Below are 19,195 nucleotides of genomic sequence, written 5' to 3' on the forward strand. Positions count from 1 at the left end.
ATATCTTTTGTTTGTAAGTATATGCATCATCTTTTTATTTATTTATTATGAATTTTAATATGTCAACAAAAAAATATGAATCTGCGTATTAAAAATGCAAAAAAATGGAAGAATTAGAACTTTAATACAATCCCCAAAAGGAACGCTTATAAATTTTACTAAATGAGTTTTTTAATACCGAAAAACTTAGGGCCCCTCATTGAAGTTTGGCTTTAGGCCCCAAACACCGTTAGGCCGCCCCTGTAATGTCCTATATATACAGCGGAATAAGAAGCAATAATAAGTACCCTAAAAACTAGGTTAGTTACAGAATATATATATATATATATATATATATATATATATATATAAACGGCTTGCCATAGTAAGTGCGCCGCACCTAGTGGCAAAGCCACATGGTTATAAGGGTGGTCAACTGACTACCCTTCGTCGAAAAATTGCACTGTATACATAAGTAAAATATTACATTTCAGAGGTATATAACACATATTGAATACCCTTTGTCGTAAAAAATTTCATTTTTTTAAAATTTGAACATATTTGAAGAAATTTTTAGTTTCACCACTGACCGCACCTAACATAACACTGAATTTGGGTGATACCTTGAGTGCGAGGCGCTGATTATGGCGCATTGAATTTGGATGCTATATTGGGTGTTGGGCACTAAAGATAGTACTCAAGATATAAACACGCCAATACACACTTTTTGCATTCGGTTCGAGTTGCATCAATGGCCAAAGAGGGTTTTGATAATTGTTTGATTGTGCCATAATTGATAGCACTAATATTTTAACTCGACAATATTTTTTTTATGTAATTATATGATATTCAAAATTTATTATCTCACTTGATTTAAATTCGATATATGTAAGACTCATTAAAAGGGTAAACGTTTCATATTATGAGTTTCTTCATTTTAAAAACTAATTTCGAGAACTCTGATTAAGAGCGTAGGCGCGTAGCGATATCCATCACAGAATTAGAGGATTCATGAACGAGGAATCTCCCAATCAGACTCTTCATTTTCAGTGAAAACATGGATTTTGAAATGTGAAAAATGAGTGAAATTGGAAAAATCTCATCCCAACTATGAAAAAAGAACAATTTGGTGACTTGGTGTGACAGAATTGACTATCACTAGGTCAAAAAAAGAAGAAGAAAGTTCCAAAAACCAGATAAGTCTACCAGTAGAATTGCGTAGATCATTCTATGCTAATAATAAATTTTGCATGTCTATTTCAATTTCCCCACAAAAAATTAAGATTTTTCTGTTTTTTTCTTTTTTTCTTGTTGCAAATGAATCCAAGTGGACAACAAATTCTTAAGAACCACCCACGTTAACACATGCAACGTGTCAAATTTGTACTCCTTAGGATATGTTACATATCAATATATTGAAGGAAAAGATAACTTATGCATTAATTTATATCAAAATATTTTGAGACCTTTTAGGAAAAAACACGACGTTAAGGGTGTGTTTGGTACTAAAGAATGAATGATTTTATCACTTATTTTCCATTGTTTGGTTGGTGAGTGAAAAACATTTTTCGAAGAATATTTTCTAGTGTTTGTTTAAAGAGTAGAAAATATTTTTTAGGAAAATAATTTTTTATGTTACTTTCCTTACCCTCCTCCTCCCCCCCCCCAAATACTATTTTTTCTATACCCCCCCCCTCCCCCAAATCCCAAATATCCAATGTTTTGAGGACTCTTAATTTTTTTCAAGAGTTTAATTATTCTTTTGAAAATTCACACAAAACCAAAGCGACTAATGTGCTGCTTTACTTTTTCACACAAAAATAATGTTAAAATTTGTGATACAAAACTAAATAAAGACTGGGCACGGAGTTTAAGAAAAAATGAAGACTTTTGGAATTTGTGGTCCTAAACAAGTCAAAAAGGAGTCCAGAGTATTTGTGTGGTTATAAAAGCTTCTCATTAAGGGTAGAATTGTAAGTTTAAGCAAAATTATTTCCAAATTTAGAAATGGGTCATGCTTTTTGGAACGGACCAAAAAGGAAATAGGTTTACATAAACTGGAACAAAGTGAGTATTTTTTTGGTTGAAAAAAGAAAGTACTCTTTCTACAACATGAAAAAGTACTCATTTTGTTAAAATGAGAGAACATATTTTTTCTACATCATGAAAAGAAAATACTCATTTTGTTAAAATGAAAGAAAATACTTTTTACTACATAATTTGTTGAAATGAAAGAAATACTTTTTTTACATCATAAAACGGAAGTACTTTTTTGTTAAAATGAAAGAAAATACTTGTTACTACATTATTTTGTTGAAATGAAAGAAGATAATTTTTTTACATCATGAAAAAAAATTATTCATTTTGTTGAAATGAAAGAAAATTCTTTTTCTATATCATGAAGAGAAAATACTTTTATTTTGAAATGAAAGAAAATATTTTTTCTATATCATGAAAAGAAAGTACTTTTTTTGCTGAAATGAATGAAAATACTTTTTTACATCATCAAAAAAAATATTTATTTTGTTGAAATTAAAAAGAAAATACTTTATCTATAACATGAAAATAAAGTACTATTAATAATATTTCTATTTAGGGTGAGGTAGAGCATGGTTGGGGGAGGGTGGATGGGTATGGTGGGAAGTATAATATTATACTTCGCATATATTATATATATCTTTAGCGTAAGATCGCTAACACTCGAAATTATTCATTATATTCTAAAACTTTTTGTCAGGAAATGACGTATTATTTAATCCTTTTCTTCACATTAATAATTTATATCTAGACCAAGTCAGGAATCTTTTATTGACAATGATGTACAATGAATCTTACTAATATTGTGGCCAGGTGAATGAGAACAAACATGTGTCTGCAATAGGCTAAACCTATGTTATGAAATTGAAAAAAAAAAGAAAAAAAGGTAAAGAGGAAGCATTAAAAATAGATAAAATTGGGAATTACTCCATGACTGTAACAACAGAACACTTTCTATTGGTTTCTGTCTTTGTTTTACAAAATAAAAAGGATCCTTGCACAATTTGTTGTTCAAATTTACCGTTTACTTTTTCTAATAGGTGCATATAGATTATACACTATTTATATGCGATTATATAATACTCTACATAAATTATTTAATTAAAACAGGTAGGTGGACAGCTACACCGGTTAATTCTTTAATTAAAAAAGAATTAACCAAAATAGCCGTGCATCCAATCCCTTACACTAAAAATAGCCGGTAGATGTATAATATACATAAAATTCATATATAATATATGTATAACTATACATAATTAATTTATAATTTATGTATACAGATAGAAAATATAAACATTAAATTTGCTCGGCTAAGCCAACCATATTAATTATTTACTTTTTCTCTCTATATATATATATATATAGATTATACAAGATTTTATACATATATTATTTCATCGCCGGTTAGTTTTTGTTTAAGCGATTGAGTAGAAGGTTTATCGGCTTAATTCTTCATTTTGTGTTATACAGAGCAAACCCATGTAACCCATTTTGGGCCGATAAAACAACATGGGTTTGAGCATGGGCTCAACTAAAGCCAGCCCCACCAAACTATATCAGCTTCGCAAGTCTGTTACTCCACACCAATTCCGGTGGCGGCGACGGTGACGGCGCGGCGGCAGTTTCTTCAGTTTTGGAGTTTCCCTCTCTTCAGTTATTGTTGAAAAGACTGAAACTTTGTAGTATAAAATAATGGGTAAGGGAAGAGCAAAAAAGAAAGGAGGTGGTACAACATCTGGGTCAATTACATTGAGAGACGAGCTAAGTGGGAAGAAGAAACAAAGCCATGTAAATGCAAAATCAATGCTAAAATTGGAACATATAAAGAATCTTGCTACCTGGGCTAGCGGTGAAGCTTCCATACATTCACTTGGTGCATTCTTTGGTCAGAGATTAGCTGCTTCAGCTGAATCATTGGGTGTTCCTCCTGACCCCTCTTTGTTTACTTGTCAAAGGTTTGCTCTTTAATTTTTTTAATACCTTTTTTTTTACCTCTTTTAGGGTAAGGTCTACATACATACTCTCCTCATACCACACCAGTGGATTACACTAAGTTTTTTGTTGTTATTGTTGTTGTTGTTACCTCTTTAAGCATTCTTGAATTATTTTACCTGGTTAAGAGACTTGTTTTGATTTGGTGATGGCTAAAAATTGGACCTTGTTCACTGTGATGAAAGTGTTATTTGAATTGTGTTAACATATATGTTGTGTAATTTGAATTGGGAATTAGCATGGACTAGCTCTGCTTAATTGAGCTCAGCATAGCTGGTTCCAAACCAACAACATATAGTCCCACAAGTGGGTCTGGGGAGGTTAGATAGTGGGCGACCTTACCCCTATAGTGAATGCAGAGACGTTGTTTCCAGTCGACCCTCGGCACAGAGGAAAAATGAGAAAAGAGCAGTAGCAACATAGCTGGTTCCAAACCCAATGAAAAAAAGCAAGGTTGCAGTAGGTTGACGGTTAGTGTGAAGGTAGTCTTTAATATGATGAATCTATAGATATTGAATTGGCCTGAATAGAGAAAATTGGATAGGAGATTGAGATTCGTACAACGGACTCCGTCTAGTTTGGTATTGAGGCATAGTTGATTGATGTTGAATTAAATAGATTAGTAACTGACCTTGATTGTTGTTTGCTATTGTAGTTAGTTGTCTTCTCAATCAGAGTGATAATCAGTAGGATTTTTGACTTTATAAGTAACAATTTGGCTTTTCCTATGAATAGTTTGGTTATAGACATTTCAACTATGTTAGTTTTGGGACTTGCTATTCTGGTTGATTTATTTGCTGGCTGTTTGGTGTCCCTGATGATACTTTGGATAGAGATTGATATTCATACAACGGACTCCGTCTAGTATGGTATTGAGGCACAGTTGATTGATGTTGAATGAATAGCTTAGTAGCTGACCTAGATTGCTGTTTGTTATTGTAGTAACTTTCTTCTCAATTAATCAAAGCGCCAATCAGTTTGATTTTTGACTTTGTAAGTAATAATTTTGTTTTCCCGTGAAGAGTTGGTTATTGACTTTTCAATTAGTGTTAGTTTTGGGACTGGCTATTGTGGTTGATTATTGATCTTATGTGCTGTCTTTTTGGCGTTCCCGATGGAGTATTACCTTAGAATCCCTTTGCCATCTCTCGAAATGGAAGTTTGCTTTTTGTTGGTAGAGCAAGTGGTTGCTCTAATAGATTACACTATTGTGGTGGTAAAAAATAAAAGATACTTTTACATCAAAACATTTTTTGTTTAGATTCTCTGAAAGCTGGTTATGTTCCTTTGAGTTAGAGATGCATTATCTTCTCTTTTGGATGTATTTTGCCCCAACATTTCCTTATGTTGCTAGAAGGGGAGCCTTGGCATAACTGGTAAAGTTGCTGCCATGTGACCAGGAGGTCACGTGTTCAAGCCGTGGAAACAACCTCTTGCAGAAATGCAGGGTAAGGCTGCGTACAGTAGACCCTTGTGGTCCGGCCCTTCCCCGGACCCCGTGCATAGCGGGAGCTTAGTGCACCGGGCTGCCCTTTTTTATTTCCTTATGCTGCTACCTTTAAATTGATAAATTTTCCTCAGTACTTATCAAAATAAAGTTGGATATGCATTATCAGCTGCTTACAACATTAGCAACAACAACAACGTTCCTAGTGTGATCCCCCACAAGTAAGGTCCGGGGAGAGTGGGGTGTATGCAAACCTTACCCCTTACCTTGTGTGAGGTATGCATTGTTAGCTGCTTATTACACTAAAATGTGCACCATCTACTGTTTAGGGGACAATGTTCCCATTACCTTTGGTTAAGAAAATTCAGGAGGCCTCCTAAAGGGAGCTAGTATTTCTAGAGCAAAGAAATTCAATCATCTTTTGGTCGTGCTTCTGGGATTTAGGTTTAAGCTATAGATAAAGAACATTCTCGCTCTGTGGGAAAGTAAAATTCCATTTTTCTGCTGCAACTTCTCGCCCATACCTCTAAGTTATGTCATCAAATTCATTTGTCATAGTTTAAATTTCCTGTAATTCGCCATTGATGGATTACCCAATGAAATGGGTGTTTATACTACACCGTTTCATGCTAAATAGATCAGCTTCTGATCCAAGAGCCATAGAAGCAGCGGTAAATGTACCAATAGAATAGCTGTGTAATCTGATCATCAAGTCTATGTAGCCAGTTTCTTTGCAGCCTTGGATTCCTTGACACCACTAGTGGAATGGAAAATATATGGAGCTTTGATAAATGAACAGGAAATAACACAGTTTGTGAGTGCATGAAAGACTTGTCATAAACTGATAATAATCTTGTTTTGCTCAGTGCAAAACACAAGTCCTATGGCGTTGTTATTTTTTTTGGTTGATAAGGTGGGAAGAATGATCGATTCTCGACAGCTTTTTTGGGTACTGGGAGTTCTAATGTTTATGGATTGGCCCAGTGTTGGGAGTTTGTGAATAGAAGTTCTTGTTAAAGGTGCCTTTTGGATGCAGTTCCAGAGATTGGTTCTTGTCCTCCTAAGGAAGAGGGAAGGGTCTTGAATGCTGGTTGGTATCTTAGGTCTTCTACTGAAGTTCTTTAACAATTCTGCAAGTGATACTCCTACTGGAAATGGGGGAGGATCAAACTGTTGGCTGTTATTTTTTGATAAATTAAGATAAACTTCATTAAAATTAGTACCAAAAAGGCACTATAAAAGTGCAAAAGGCTTATAAAAGTTGCACGATTACATCGTTACCCAATTCCCAAGAAGTCCAAAAATCAAAGATAAGTGCCAAGCTATCTATGGAACTATTCTTACACAAATGTATAGGTTCTGTAAACATCTATATTTTACAAAAGTTAGGCGCTGCTTTCTTCCTTCAAAACATCTTTTACTTCTTTCCAACCAGACAGTCCATATGATGCACATTGGAACAGTTTTCCAGCTGCCTTATTTGTTTCCATCTTGCAACTCTAATGACTTGGATCAATTGTCATCCTGAATACTTTAAATTCTCAGTACCATTTGAGCTTGCGAATACTATCTATACCCGGAAATGACAGAATGCACAAACCATCATCAAGAAATAGCTAACACCTAAGCATATAGGGCCGGTTTTTGCTTCCCACTTCTCATTTCTCCTATTTTAAATGACAATGTATGTATGGAGTTGATTTATTCTGCTGAATAATTGATTGTTACTTGAATTTTCACCTCTGCCGTGTTGAATGAGCTATTGCTGACTTTTCATCCCTTTTTGTAGGCTTGCGTGCTAACTTATATTTGCAATTCCACAGGTGTGAATCTATCCTTCAGGTTGGCTATAACTGTACAGTTCGGATTGAGAAGAAAAAAAGAAAGGCACGAAATAGACGGAAGAAACCTGGTATTCCTCCAAAGAATTCTGTTGTATATGAGTGCCATTTCTGTTCACATCGTAATCTAAAGAGAGGAACCCCAAGAGGCTATATGAAAGAGCTATATCCTGCCAAAATAACAACTTCAAGAGTAGACCCTACTAAATCAGCAACCCGAAAGTCTGAACAGTTGGATACAGTAGTGTCTAGTATCGATAAGGCAAGAGTTGACCGTACTGAATCAGCAACGCAAAAATCTGAACAGCTGGATACGTTAGAGGCTAATATCGATGAGACAAGAGTTGACCTTACTGAATCAGCAACCCAAAAGTCTGAACAGTTTGATACTTCAGTGGATAGTACCAATAGAGATAATAATGCAGATGTTTCATCTGAAATAGTTGGAGATGATCCAACCACTGGTCCTGCAACTCCATTGTCGACAGTAACAGTTACTTCTTTGTTGGATTCTAAGAGGAAGAAAAGAAATAGAACAGTGTCCAAGAAGAAAGTTGAACCTCAAGATGGTTCGTCCGCAACAGATGCTGAGAAAACTGTCTCAACATCCAGTAAGCGAAAGAGGAAGTCTTGGACTAGTTTGAAGGAAATTGCTGAAAGTGAGGGTAGCAATAGCAGAAAGTTCTCCAACATATCTGTTCCATTTGTTCTTTGATTGTAATAACTATATTACTGTTTCTTGAGAACACTTTTAGTGTTGATATATTAAAGTTTCAACTCTTCTTTTGAGTTTTAAGTAACCCGATATATATTTTTTAATTGACATGCATAAATTTCCATTACCATTTTGCTTAACTGTTGCTTTCCCTCAGCCACAACTATCGAGTACTTTTTCCTTTTTTCACGAAGCTGTGTATTTTTATTTCTTATAATTTTAAACATTTTTAACATACTAAATTTTTTTGGGACTTGAAACTAATGCCTCATTAACTTTGCTTGGCCTTCAACTGCCCTTGCACAGTTCTTTTTAGTATTAAAATAATTCTTAAAATTTTAATCGGAAACTTATTGGACCCCCCAATCATATATTTTAAAAATATTTAGAATATTTTCGTAGTCTTATGAAACATTTTAAAGGGAAAAATTCAGAATTAGCATGATTATTAGCTATAATTTTGAAATTAATTAAAGTTTAATCAATTTTTATGCGAAAGTAATATTTGAACAAGAATATCCAACTTAGAAGAGCGCAAAGACTTGCTTTTTATCTTTTCCGCTTTATCGAACTCCAGCGAGAGCGAGAATTAAAATTATCTTATATGAGTTTCAATACTTTTACTTGGAGTTCCAACATAATCCGTTGGAATTTAACTTCCAAAAGTTAGAACTCCAACATAATATGTAAAAATTCACATACAGGGTGTCTTGTTTGAATTCCAACATTTTTTCTTGGAATTTTAATATAATTTACTAAAATTTAACTTTTAAAAGTTCGAATTCCAGCATAATCACATATCTTTTGCGCTAGAGTTTTATATACGACCGTTTCATATTTCAGCTAAATATTACGCTGGACCATATTTCAGCTAAATATGTTTTTATTCAAATTTCATATTAAATAATAATTAATTTTTAATTACTTTGAAAGTGGCTATTTTTCAATACTAATTCTAAAATTGGTCAGCTCACGCTATTTTGAGCATTTTAAAGCGCTATGTCAAATACACAGAATCTCAAATTGATGCTCTCTTCGAACAGTTATAAGTAGTACTAGTAGATTCCTTTTTCTCTCATTTACACTCTCCACATTCGACACTTGTGACTTGTTACTCGACTCACGCACCACATCACCGTATAGCAAGCAAAAATGAGAAACCGGCGGTTAGCGGTGGTAGCGATAAGCGACGACGAAGACGACGACGACAAGTTGCCGCTATGGCGTGTAACACGCGCTTCCAGCAACGGCGAAGATAAAGCGAATAGTCAAAGGAAGCGTAAGAAAGTAAGGCTCGACGACGAAGAAGAAGAAGAAGAAGAAAAGCCACAGGAGGAAGAAGAGGAAGCGAATAATGATGATGGAAGTAGAGATAAGAGGAAGAAGAAGAGGAAAGTGCCGGAAAATGAGGAGGAGGAGAGGGGCAGGGGGAAAAGGAATAAGAAGAAGAAATTTGACGAAGAACCGGAGGTTGAATCTGAACCTGAACCGGTTGAAGAGGAGGAGGAGGAGGTAGAAGAAGAACAGCTGGAAGATGCTAAGCCTATTGGTGAGGTAATTAGGGTTACTGGAAAAGGTAAAGGGAGGAGAAACCATTACGAGTCCTTCGAGTACGATGGAAATCGCTATGAACTTGTGAGTTTTCATTCCTTTGCTTTATTTCATCGAAAAATGCTTCCGAAATGTTATTTATTGAAATGTTGTTTGTGTTTTGGAAATATTATGGCTTTTCCCCATGACTTGTAGATGAAATTAGGGTTTGAAAAATGTTATTTATCGGATGGCAATTGGGGCGGGGCGGGGCAACCTTTGACCCACTAAGATTTTGACCCGCCCTGCCCTGCCCCGTTTAGCTTTGTTACAAAATTTTGCCCTGCCCCGCCCTATTAAGCCCCTACCCGCCCTGCCCCGTTTAGAATTCACTTTCACTTTTTTCTTCTTTTCTTTTTTTCATTTTCCAGTAAATACTTTGTCTTACCATATATTTATATAAATACCATATTTTACATCCACTTTCCAAGTATTGCAATTACATGTGTATCCTATATCCATGTTTGTCTTTATAAATATTGACAATTAAGAAGGGACTTCAGCATTCTTTTTAAAATTTTATCACGAATTATAAATTGCGAACAATTAAAGTTGGCATTAGTAAATGTCACGGTTGAAAATCATACAACACATGGCTTCTCTCACTCTCAAGATAACGCATAGTATTATGTATACTTTGGATTGTCTATTTCTTTAATTGTAGCTTCCATGTCACATTAATCAATACGTAGAAAATTCTACTATCCTTTAAAGGTATTATCCTAAATTTGCGTCTGTGACATCCTCTAGCTACTTTAATATCAATTTATGAAAGAAAAGAAGACATGGACAATAAAGTAAGCAAGGAACGAACTGGGCCTCAGGCTACCTAATGGCCCACTATTGGGACTAAGGGCTGACCTACAACCTGCCCTGCCCCATTAAGATTCTTCAAAAATCCCCGCCCCGCCTTGCCCCGCCCTGCCCCGCCCCGCCCCGCCCCGCCCTGCCCCATTTACATATTTCGCTACCCTGCCCCGCCCCAATTGCCATCGCTATTTATCACTCATAGGTTACATTTGGAATGATAGAAATTGGAAAGTACATTACCTCGACTAGTCCACCAGACCTGCCCACCAGCACATATACTCTGCCCGCCAAGGTTTAGGCTTAGGCGGATGGGAAAAAATCGCCCTGTAGTGTTTAGGATAATATATCCCCTTTTCTAATGCTTATTAGGGACAATCATATTCCTTCACAAATATACAAAACTAGCACTGCTTATTGCTAGCTTCAACCAACACTACATTTTTTTAACTTTTGATACAAAAATATTTACCAAAACACTATCCTCCTACCATTTCTTTCACCTTGTAGGACTGTTACATGTCATCTGCTTTTGTACCTGGCTTAACATTGGAAAATAATCTAGAAAATGATTTCTGATAGAACATTTTCCAACAACAACAACAACCTAGTGGAATCCCACAAGTGGGGTCTGGGGAGGGTAGTGTGTACACAGACCTTACCCCTACCTATGAAGGTAGAGAGGCTGTTTCCGAAAGACCCTCGACTCAAAAACGTGAAAAAAAAATGGAGCAATAGAGAAACAATAGCAACAACAATGTAATAACACAGTGTAATTAAATAACACAACGAATAATGACAGAGATCCAAGGAAATGAAACAACAAGAATAGTGCCAATCTCACTGCTAATACTGACATACCGTATATAAACAAAGGATTAGGAATAGGAAGGTACCCGACTAGTACAATTACTACTAGTAAGACAAGGCAAACTCTAGACTGTCTATCAACCCACCACTCTAATTTTCGACCTCCATACCTTTCTATCGAGGGTCATGCCCTCGGTAAGCTGGAGCAGAGCCATGTCCTGCCTAATCACCTCACCCCAGTTCTTCTTAGGCTTCCATCTACCCCTCATCTGACTCGCCACTGGCAACCTCTCGCACCTCTTAACCGGGGCATCAACGTCTCTCCTCTTCACATGACTAAACCATCTCAGACTCGATTCACTCAACTTCTCTTCCATAGGGGCCACACCCACTTTGTCCCTAATATATTCATTCATAATCTTATCTTTTCTGGTATGCCCACACATCCATCGCAACATCCTCATTTCTGCTACTTTCATCTTCTGGACATGGGATTTCTTGATTGGCCAACACGCGGCTCCATACAACATGGCCGGTCTAACTATTGCTTTGTAAAACTTGCCCTTAAGTCTAGGTGGCACATTCCTGTCACCCAAAACACCAGAAGCAAGCCTCCATTTCAACCACCCCGCTCCTATACGGTGTGTGATATCCTCGTCGATCACCCCGTTACTCTGTATAATCGACCCAAGATATTTAAAACTCTCTCTCTTGGGGATGACTTGGGTATCAAGCTTCACGTCCACTTCTGGTTCATGCGTCCCAGTACTGAACTTACACTCCACATATTCTGTGGTTGTCTTGTTCAACTTGAAACTTTATGATAGAACACTTTCCATGAAAATTATTTTCTTTGGTGAACATTTCATCCATAATGTTTGAAGGAGGTGATTTCATGGGTTCACTCTGCTTCTTAGTCTCTGGTGTTTTGGTTTATTCATAAAGTTTAATGGGGTATCATGATATAGGAAATGGGTTTCTGGATGCTCTTTACTTCAACATCAGAAAATACTGCAAACAGCCAGTTTAGATTTGGATTCACTTTAATTTAATGAGTATCATTAGTAATGGCTACTTTGTAAGGAGTTGGAGAAATGAGAGGGCTGATTAATCTGAATTAGTATCTCTCCTGGTAGAAGTGTATCACTATGACTTGAATATAGTGGAAGAGGCTTGGTTTGGTGTGCCTGGATGTTGGTATCAGAGCTGAGGAGATTTTGTGCAATCAATATCAACTCTAGTTTTTTTCTTCCATGAAATTTTGCTTGGCTGTTTCATCCCCTTTGAACAGTATTATCTGTAATTGCATTGGCTAGGAACTTTGTTAAGTGTGTTATAGCTACTGTTTTCCTGCGTGGTTGCTCTTATTACTAACTTTTGTTCTTCTACAGGAGGATCCCGTGCTCTTGGTTCCAGAAGCAAAAAATCAGAAACCTTATGTGGCAATTATCAAGGTAATTCTTTTTCTGGAAGATACATGATTCTTTTGGAAATTAAATAGATGCACAATTATGTGAATGCATATGCTATTTCCCAGTCAATTATGAAGAATCAGGCCAGTTGCAGTATTAGTTTGCTTGTAGCATGCAAACTAAGCTTATATGTTAGGTATTTCTCTTTTCTGATGCGAAATTTGGGCACTCAATTTGACCTGGATCTTAACTGCATTTTACCTCATCTAGTGCACCAACAGAGAATATTTTCTATTTGGTGGTGCTGAAAGTCTGAGTTAAACTCCTTGAGTTGGGAGTACAAAAGGGAAGGGAAGAAAACAGAAGCAAAGCATTAAATTGTGGCGTAAGAAGGAAAGAGCAGACGAACAATAACTAGTCTAGAAAAAGATAATAGTTGCTCTCACCTAAATACTGGCATCTATTTAAAGTTGGGGTGAAAAGAGGAGGTAGTTGCTGGAAGGTAAGTATTTCCTTTGATTGGTAGGTAATGGAGGAGGAACTGAAGTGAAAGTGGAACATATGCAACAATGCCCATTCGCGTTTCATGTTTTCTAAATTTGACAGAAAGGAAGGTTGTTGAACCCTTATAATGTTTAGACATGGAAACATGCAGGTTCGTTTTTTTGGGGGGTGGGGGGGGGGAGGAAAACTTGCTTGAGTTTCGCTGTTACTTTTGATTCATTTAGCCTCTAGTTTTTTGGCTTAGCAAGTAATTTAGGAATAGAGGGAAGAAAACATGTCAGGAGGCTCCGTTAAGATTCTTCCCTCAGATAGTTCTAAATAATCAGTCTGTTTCTTGGAGAATTGATTATCCATGTGAGCATATCTTTTGTTTGGTAAAAAGTGACCAGTATTTTATCTGCAGCATCCTGAATTACTTTTCTAGTTTTTGCATGAAATTTCTCGGTAATGTTTGCTTCTCTGGATGTTAATTTATAGTGGTAATCACTTCTACTCTCTTTTCTGGATTTTTCCCCTAATAGGATATTACTCAGACCAAGGATGGGAACATGATGGTCACAGGACAGTGGTTTTACAGACCCGAGGAAGCTCAAAGAAGAAATGGTGGAAATTGGCAATCACGAGACACGAGGGAATTGTTCTATAGTTTTCATAGGGACGAAGTTCCCGCAGAGTCAGTCATGCACAAGTGTGTGGTGCACTTCATACCGTTAAACAAGCAGATTCCAGGCCGCAAAGAGCATCCTGGTTTTATCGTTCAAAAGGTATATGACACTGAGCAGATGAAGCTTTTCAAGTTAACAGACAAGGATTATGAAGATACCAAACAGCAGGAAATTGATCTGCTTGTTCAGAAGACTATTGCACGAGTTGGGCATCTTCCTGACATTGAAATTGAGGATAATTTTGCAGCTCCTGTTAGTCAGGAAGACCAATTGAAGAGTAAACGACTTTTGAGGAAGAAGAGCATGACGCCCTTGGATGTCACCAGAGATGATGAAGCACCAACTAGATTTGGTCAATCTAAAGCAGAAACTCCAGGCAGTTGTCCCAATAATTCATCAGAATACTTCATCATCCTTTCAAACTTCAATGTCCTAACTGATGAAACACAGCGTGACAAATGGCTGGAAAAACTGCTGCAGTCAATTCAGTTTTTGTGCAATCCTGTGGATAATGTACAAAATGATGGTAAAGAAAAAGGGGGCTCAGATGTTACTGATCTTACTGGTAATGCCGGTTCTGCAAAGCATGTGAATGAGTCTGTAGACGATGGCTCCAATGTAAGAATTCACTTTCCAATGATTTTGATGATTGACAGAATTTATGTATAGAATGCTAGTCTCTATTCAGATTTTCCTTGAAATGTTAGTTCTCTTGGATTATTTTCAGGGTGATAAGTTTCGATGGCCAGACAGTGCTGTCCCTGCTGTAGTCGCTCTGGAGAAAGCTGCACATGAGGCTCTCTCATATGATTTTCAGAAGTACAATCAGAAGATGAGGCAGTTAACATTCAATCTTAAGGTTAGTACATTTTTTCTTTTGAGGAGATGGGGGTATGAGTCCGTGAGTTTATTTGATTTTCTTCTAATTTTCTATGTGAATATATTTCTACCTTCTAATTGTCCAATTTTCTCGATGATGTTCTATTTTCAGAACAATTCTTCCTTGTCAAAAACATTCCAGAACAGCTCACTCTTAGCACGCCGTCTTCTGAATGGGGAGTTGGATCCCTCACAGATACTGAACATGTCCCCCAATGAGCTAAAGGTATGAGCCCAGGGAAAATAATTTACTCAATTTGTCGATTAATTTTATTGTTTTTCGCTTCATATGTAAATATCCTAAAATGCTAGAAATAATAGTCTGTTTGTGTTTTGTTGATTTCTGGATGGGGGGTAGGTCTTGCTTTGGTGGTCTTACTGACCGTTCTTGAATCCACCATGTGCAACCTAAATAGGTTTACCTGTAGTTCATGAAATCTAAATATTGTTCAGGTGTGGATGAAGTAAAGCTGATTTTGGAAACCAAAATATGATTGAGCATTTTCACAGATAAACGCACACAATAAAGGAAAATTTGATGTCCCTTGAGACCTTTTGGGAATTAAATATTGACTTACTCACCCCCTCCCCCACCCCACACCACACACCCCACACCCCCCAAAAAAAAGAAGGGGAAAAGAGCTAGGAGAATTCATACAAATGAAGAAGTTGAGCAATTACCTGTACACATTTTGGAATTTCATGCTCCTAAAATAAGCCAAAAGGGTGCTTGAAATGTGGAAGGTGTCTTCATTTCCTTCCCTGCAAGAAGAAACTAATTTAGGTTACGTAGAAGACTGTACAGACCTGCCTCATAGTTTGGTTTTGGTTTTAAGAATTTAAGAAAAGCAATTTCTTCTGCTTAATATTCATTTCTTTTGGTGGATGGTTCATTTGGATTTTTATTCACACATGGCAAATACAAGATTGGTTTCTTGAGAAGAATGTCTGCCCTATACGGAGATTATAAGTTACTAATCTTTCTCTGAAAAACCTGTAGTTTCTTATTTCTGTTGTGGAATCTGAAAATTGTCCCAGCAGAATATGTTTTCCTTTATTTGATGTTATTCTCCATTTCTATCTCAGGAAGGTCTAACAGCAGAAGAGATAGCAAGCAGGGAGCCCGAAGAGCCGGAGCCCATTCAGGTTTATACTATATTATTTTGTTCCTGAAGAAGCTTAGTTGCTATATTAAACAGTCATCTTCTTTTTTCTCTTTGTATGGAGGAAGGTGTTATGGCCTAGTTAATGAAGTTCAAATTCCAACAAACAAGAAAAACGTTAGGTGATCTTTTCTCATCAGCCTAAGTTTTGGTGGGCAAGGTTAACCGGTACCTGTGATGGTGGGAGATAGCAAATATCTGGTGGAACAGTCGTGGTGCGCTCAAACTTGCCTGGACACTACTTCTATGGCAAAAATTTATAGCCTAAGTAGGCGTCTAAATGACTCAAGCGTTCAGCTCTGTTGGGCTCCAATACTAGATAAGTTTCAATATGAAACTGAGGTCGACTCAGTGGAGTAAATGAACTCTGACTTCATTTTGAGCTCAACTATATGCTTATTTGAAATTTTTTAAGAAGTTCAATAAAAAAATTCATGCTTATATGGTGTATTATTATTGCTCGTCCGGTAGATATGATGGTATTCGTGAAGCTACTTTGAAGAATTAGTCTCATGATGGGCATGCACTCAGAATATATTCAGTTGAAATTTTACAAATAGCTTCAGGGCAATCATGTGTTCTGATGGAGATTTCGGTGAATAAAATCTCCCTTTCTGGAGAGGTCAAAGAACTGCTTATGTCGATACAGATGGGGCCAAATTTTCTTGCACCTAGTAGGTGCTCCTTTTGGGTATTGACAATGTTGATAATTTTTCGGCGTTCAAGTCTTTAACCAGGATTTAGTTTAACTAACCATAGCAAACTTTAGTTTAGTATTTTGGTGATGGAGTTGGTCGTTGATTCTGATCACCAGCTACATGTATCCCTTTGAGATAAGACTAAATGTGATTGAATATTCTTCCCGTATTCAGGGAGGACGCTGCACATGTTTTTGTTTTCTATAATGAAGTTGAATATAGCTTCTCAATGTACTGAAAGCCTTTTAATTCTGAAGAATTATCTTTTCATGGAAAAAGAGTTTTAGAAATTTGGCCATGATTAATTGGCAAAATTGATGTGATCATGTTATAAGACTGGGAAACATTTCATTTCGACATATCTTATTGCTTGTTTCTATTCTTTGTGTGATAGATGACTGATGCTTCTTACAGAAAACTTTACACAGGTTGAGTATGTTGTTTCTTGTTGCTCACTTCTGATTGGTTTGTGGCATAGATGACTGATGCTCGTTGCAAAAGATGCACAGAGAAAAAAGTGCGTCTCATGGAGATTATTCAGGCTGGACATGGAGACCGTTACCAGGTTTGTCCTTGCAGCTTTTTTCTGTTTGGGATAGACTTCTTCGTTGATACTGCATGATTTTCTCTTTGGATATTTCTTGTCCTCTCTTATTATTATATTCATTTTCTTTTGGGGCGAGGGGGTGGAGAACTGCTTATTATGTTAGCAATTCCTTGCCGCACCCGAAACTCAAATATTTGATTGGATTTTGTTTATATGTTGATAGTGGTGGGGAAGATATTTAATATTATGTTCGATGTTGTGAGTTGTGACAGTAAGTGATCTCTTATTGAATTCTTTCTGTTCTCGGGTTAAACTAATTCCCCCATGTCATGATTGCCATTACACTGAACTATCATGCAAGATGTTGAAGGGAATTACCTTGCATAAGGACCTTTTTGCCTGTCATGTCTTAAATTTTATGATGTCACTTTGGAGTTTCTTGTATTTAAGAAACAAAAAAAAAACAGATTGAATATGGTGTAAGCGCCATTGGGAAACTTTTCTAATATAATCCGATGTATTTTTTAGCCGTGTCATCTTCGATCTTCTTCGAATATTTTGGTTGCTGCACTGACTGCCTCTTGTTTCTGTTTTTTTTTTTTTTGGTTATCTCAGCTGGAGTGTATTGCTTGTGGCAATACTTGGTATGCTTCTAGAGACGAAGCTGCTAGCCTAACAATAGACGGGCCAAATTTTACGAAGAGCGTTGGAACAGAACCGTTAGCAACTGCCAAGTTTGAAGACGTGGAGAAGAATTTAACAAGCCCTCGAAGAGCTGATAAAGGAGCTAGTGATGTTCTAAAGAAGACAACTGAAGCTTACATGCCAGTACTTGACAGCCAGAGATCATTTAACAAGTCTAGGACTGAAGATAATACTACCACTAGCAATGCTGACTGACTCTTCTGCTAGTTTTTAGTTCACTTTAGACATAACCATTTCCTGTAAATAGATACAGTACATACACACAGTTTTCCGAATAGTCTTTTTATAAGTATATTTACTCGATAGTGGTTCGTGTATAGTGTATACTTGGGGGTAGTAGAAAAATTTGTTAGACTTAAGAGAAATTCAATTGTGACAACTTGGTATGGATTGTTCTGTTTCCAAGGACTGTACAACCTGCACACTTGTACGTGTAGGGTAAGGTTGATGTGTGTAATCTTACAATATAGTTTCAGCTCTTTTCACCTAAAAGTGAGGTGATTAATTTATGTTTATGAGTGTATTTTCTGTTCACGTGGAGTAGCAACTGCCTTTACGTGCCTTACTGACTTGGTCCATCTTTTGAACATGCATTCATGCAATCTACGAGAACGTGTAGGAAAAAAAGACGAATTGGGAAGGAATCTTTATCTATAGACTATAGGTGATGGCAGCTGCGTACTCACCAAAGTTGAAAAATCTGACCTATCCATAAATTTTCTTTACTTAACAAGTTGAGTGTCGTTGGAAATTTTCAGATATAGGTAAACAGTGTTAAGTATAGTCTAATTGAGCAGCAGTGGGTTAGAAGGTGAGATTAATTTCTGATATTAAGGTTTAAATTTTGGTCTTGTTAATAATGATAGTTCACAAGGCACGAGTGTTATTGAAACCATCGTAGAACTTTATGAGATGAAATTTCAGACAAGATACTGAGAAGTGCTACTCCAACAACAACAATAATATCATAAATGCTGTTTCCTTTTGACCTTTTTATCTTAGTTTGAGTACATTTTTATCATGTCTCCTTACAGCAATTAATGTCTCTCTTATGGTGACAAGAGTGAGTTGCTCTAGTGGTGAACACCGTCCACTTCCAACTAAGAGGTTGTGAGTTCGAGTCACCCCAAGAGTAAGGTGGAGAGTTCTTGAAAAGAGGGAGCAATTTTATCCATCAATGTTTGGACAAATAAGAAGAAATCACTTAATATATTTGCTCCGATGAGATTTAAAATTAAAAGATCAAAACTTTATGATTCTTAATTTACTTAATTGACCAGTTGGACACATTATTGGATGCAGTATTTTCCCTTTTCCTTATTAACCCTTTTTTTGGGACAATAAAGTGGGACAAGTGTTTTTAGTATAGGGTTAGTGATGTCAATTTGAGTAAGAATAGTGAGT

General features: G+C 36.5%; 2 protein-coding genes across 6 annotated transcripts; both read left to right on the forward strand.

Moving 5' to 3' along the window:
• Window positions 1-3,509: 3,509 nt before the first annotated feature.
• LOC104105616 (uncharacterized) lies at window positions 3,510-8,151 on the forward strand. Its single transcript, XM_009613969.4, has 2 exons — window positions 3,510-3,971; window positions 7,279-8,151. Exons 1-2 carry the CDS (start codon window positions 3,709-3,711, stop codon window positions 8,009-8,011), a joined length of 996 nt encoding a protein of 331 aa, XP_009612264.1. The 5' UTR covers window positions 3,510-3,708; the 3' UTR covers window positions 8,012-8,151.
• Window positions 8,152-9,021: 870 nt separating this feature from the next.
• Window positions 9,022-18,325, forward strand: LOC104105625 (ASI1-immunoprecipitated protein 3-like). 5 transcript variants are annotated; one of them, XR_011410656.1, is made up of 8 exons: window positions 9,022-9,646; window positions 12,610-12,672; window positions 13,656-14,417; window positions 14,527-14,658; window positions 14,791-14,904; window positions 15,765-15,824; window positions 16,968-17,104; window positions 17,702-17,764. XR_011410656.1 is itself a non-coding variant. In XM_070182823.1 (8 exons), exons 1-8 carry the CDS (start codon window positions 9,164-9,166, stop codon window positions 17,984-17,986), a joined length of 1,986 nt encoding a protein of 661 aa, XP_070038924.1. In that variant the 5' UTR covers window positions 9,024-9,163; the 3' UTR covers window positions 17,987-18,325. The 5 variants fall into 5 exon arrangements, 2 of the variants coding, with proteins under 2 accessions (XP_070038925.1, XP_070038924.1); XR_011410657.1 differs by lacking the exon at window positions 17,702-17,764 and adding an exon at window positions 15,910-16,109 and having other exon boundaries at window positions 17,018-17,104; XR_011410658.1 differs by lacking the exon at window positions 17,702-17,764 and adding an exon at window positions 15,910-16,056 and having other exon boundaries at window positions 17,018-17,104.
• Window positions 18,326-19,195: the final 870 nt, after the last annotated feature.

The sequence above is a fragment of the Nicotiana tomentosiformis genome, chromosome 8 (genome assembly GCF_000390325.3).
Source record: "Nicotiana tomentosiformis chromosome 8, ASM39032v3, whole genome shotgun sequence".
NCBI lineage: Eukaryota > Viridiplantae > Streptophyta > Magnoliopsida > Solanales > Solanaceae > Nicotiana > Nicotiana tomentosiformis.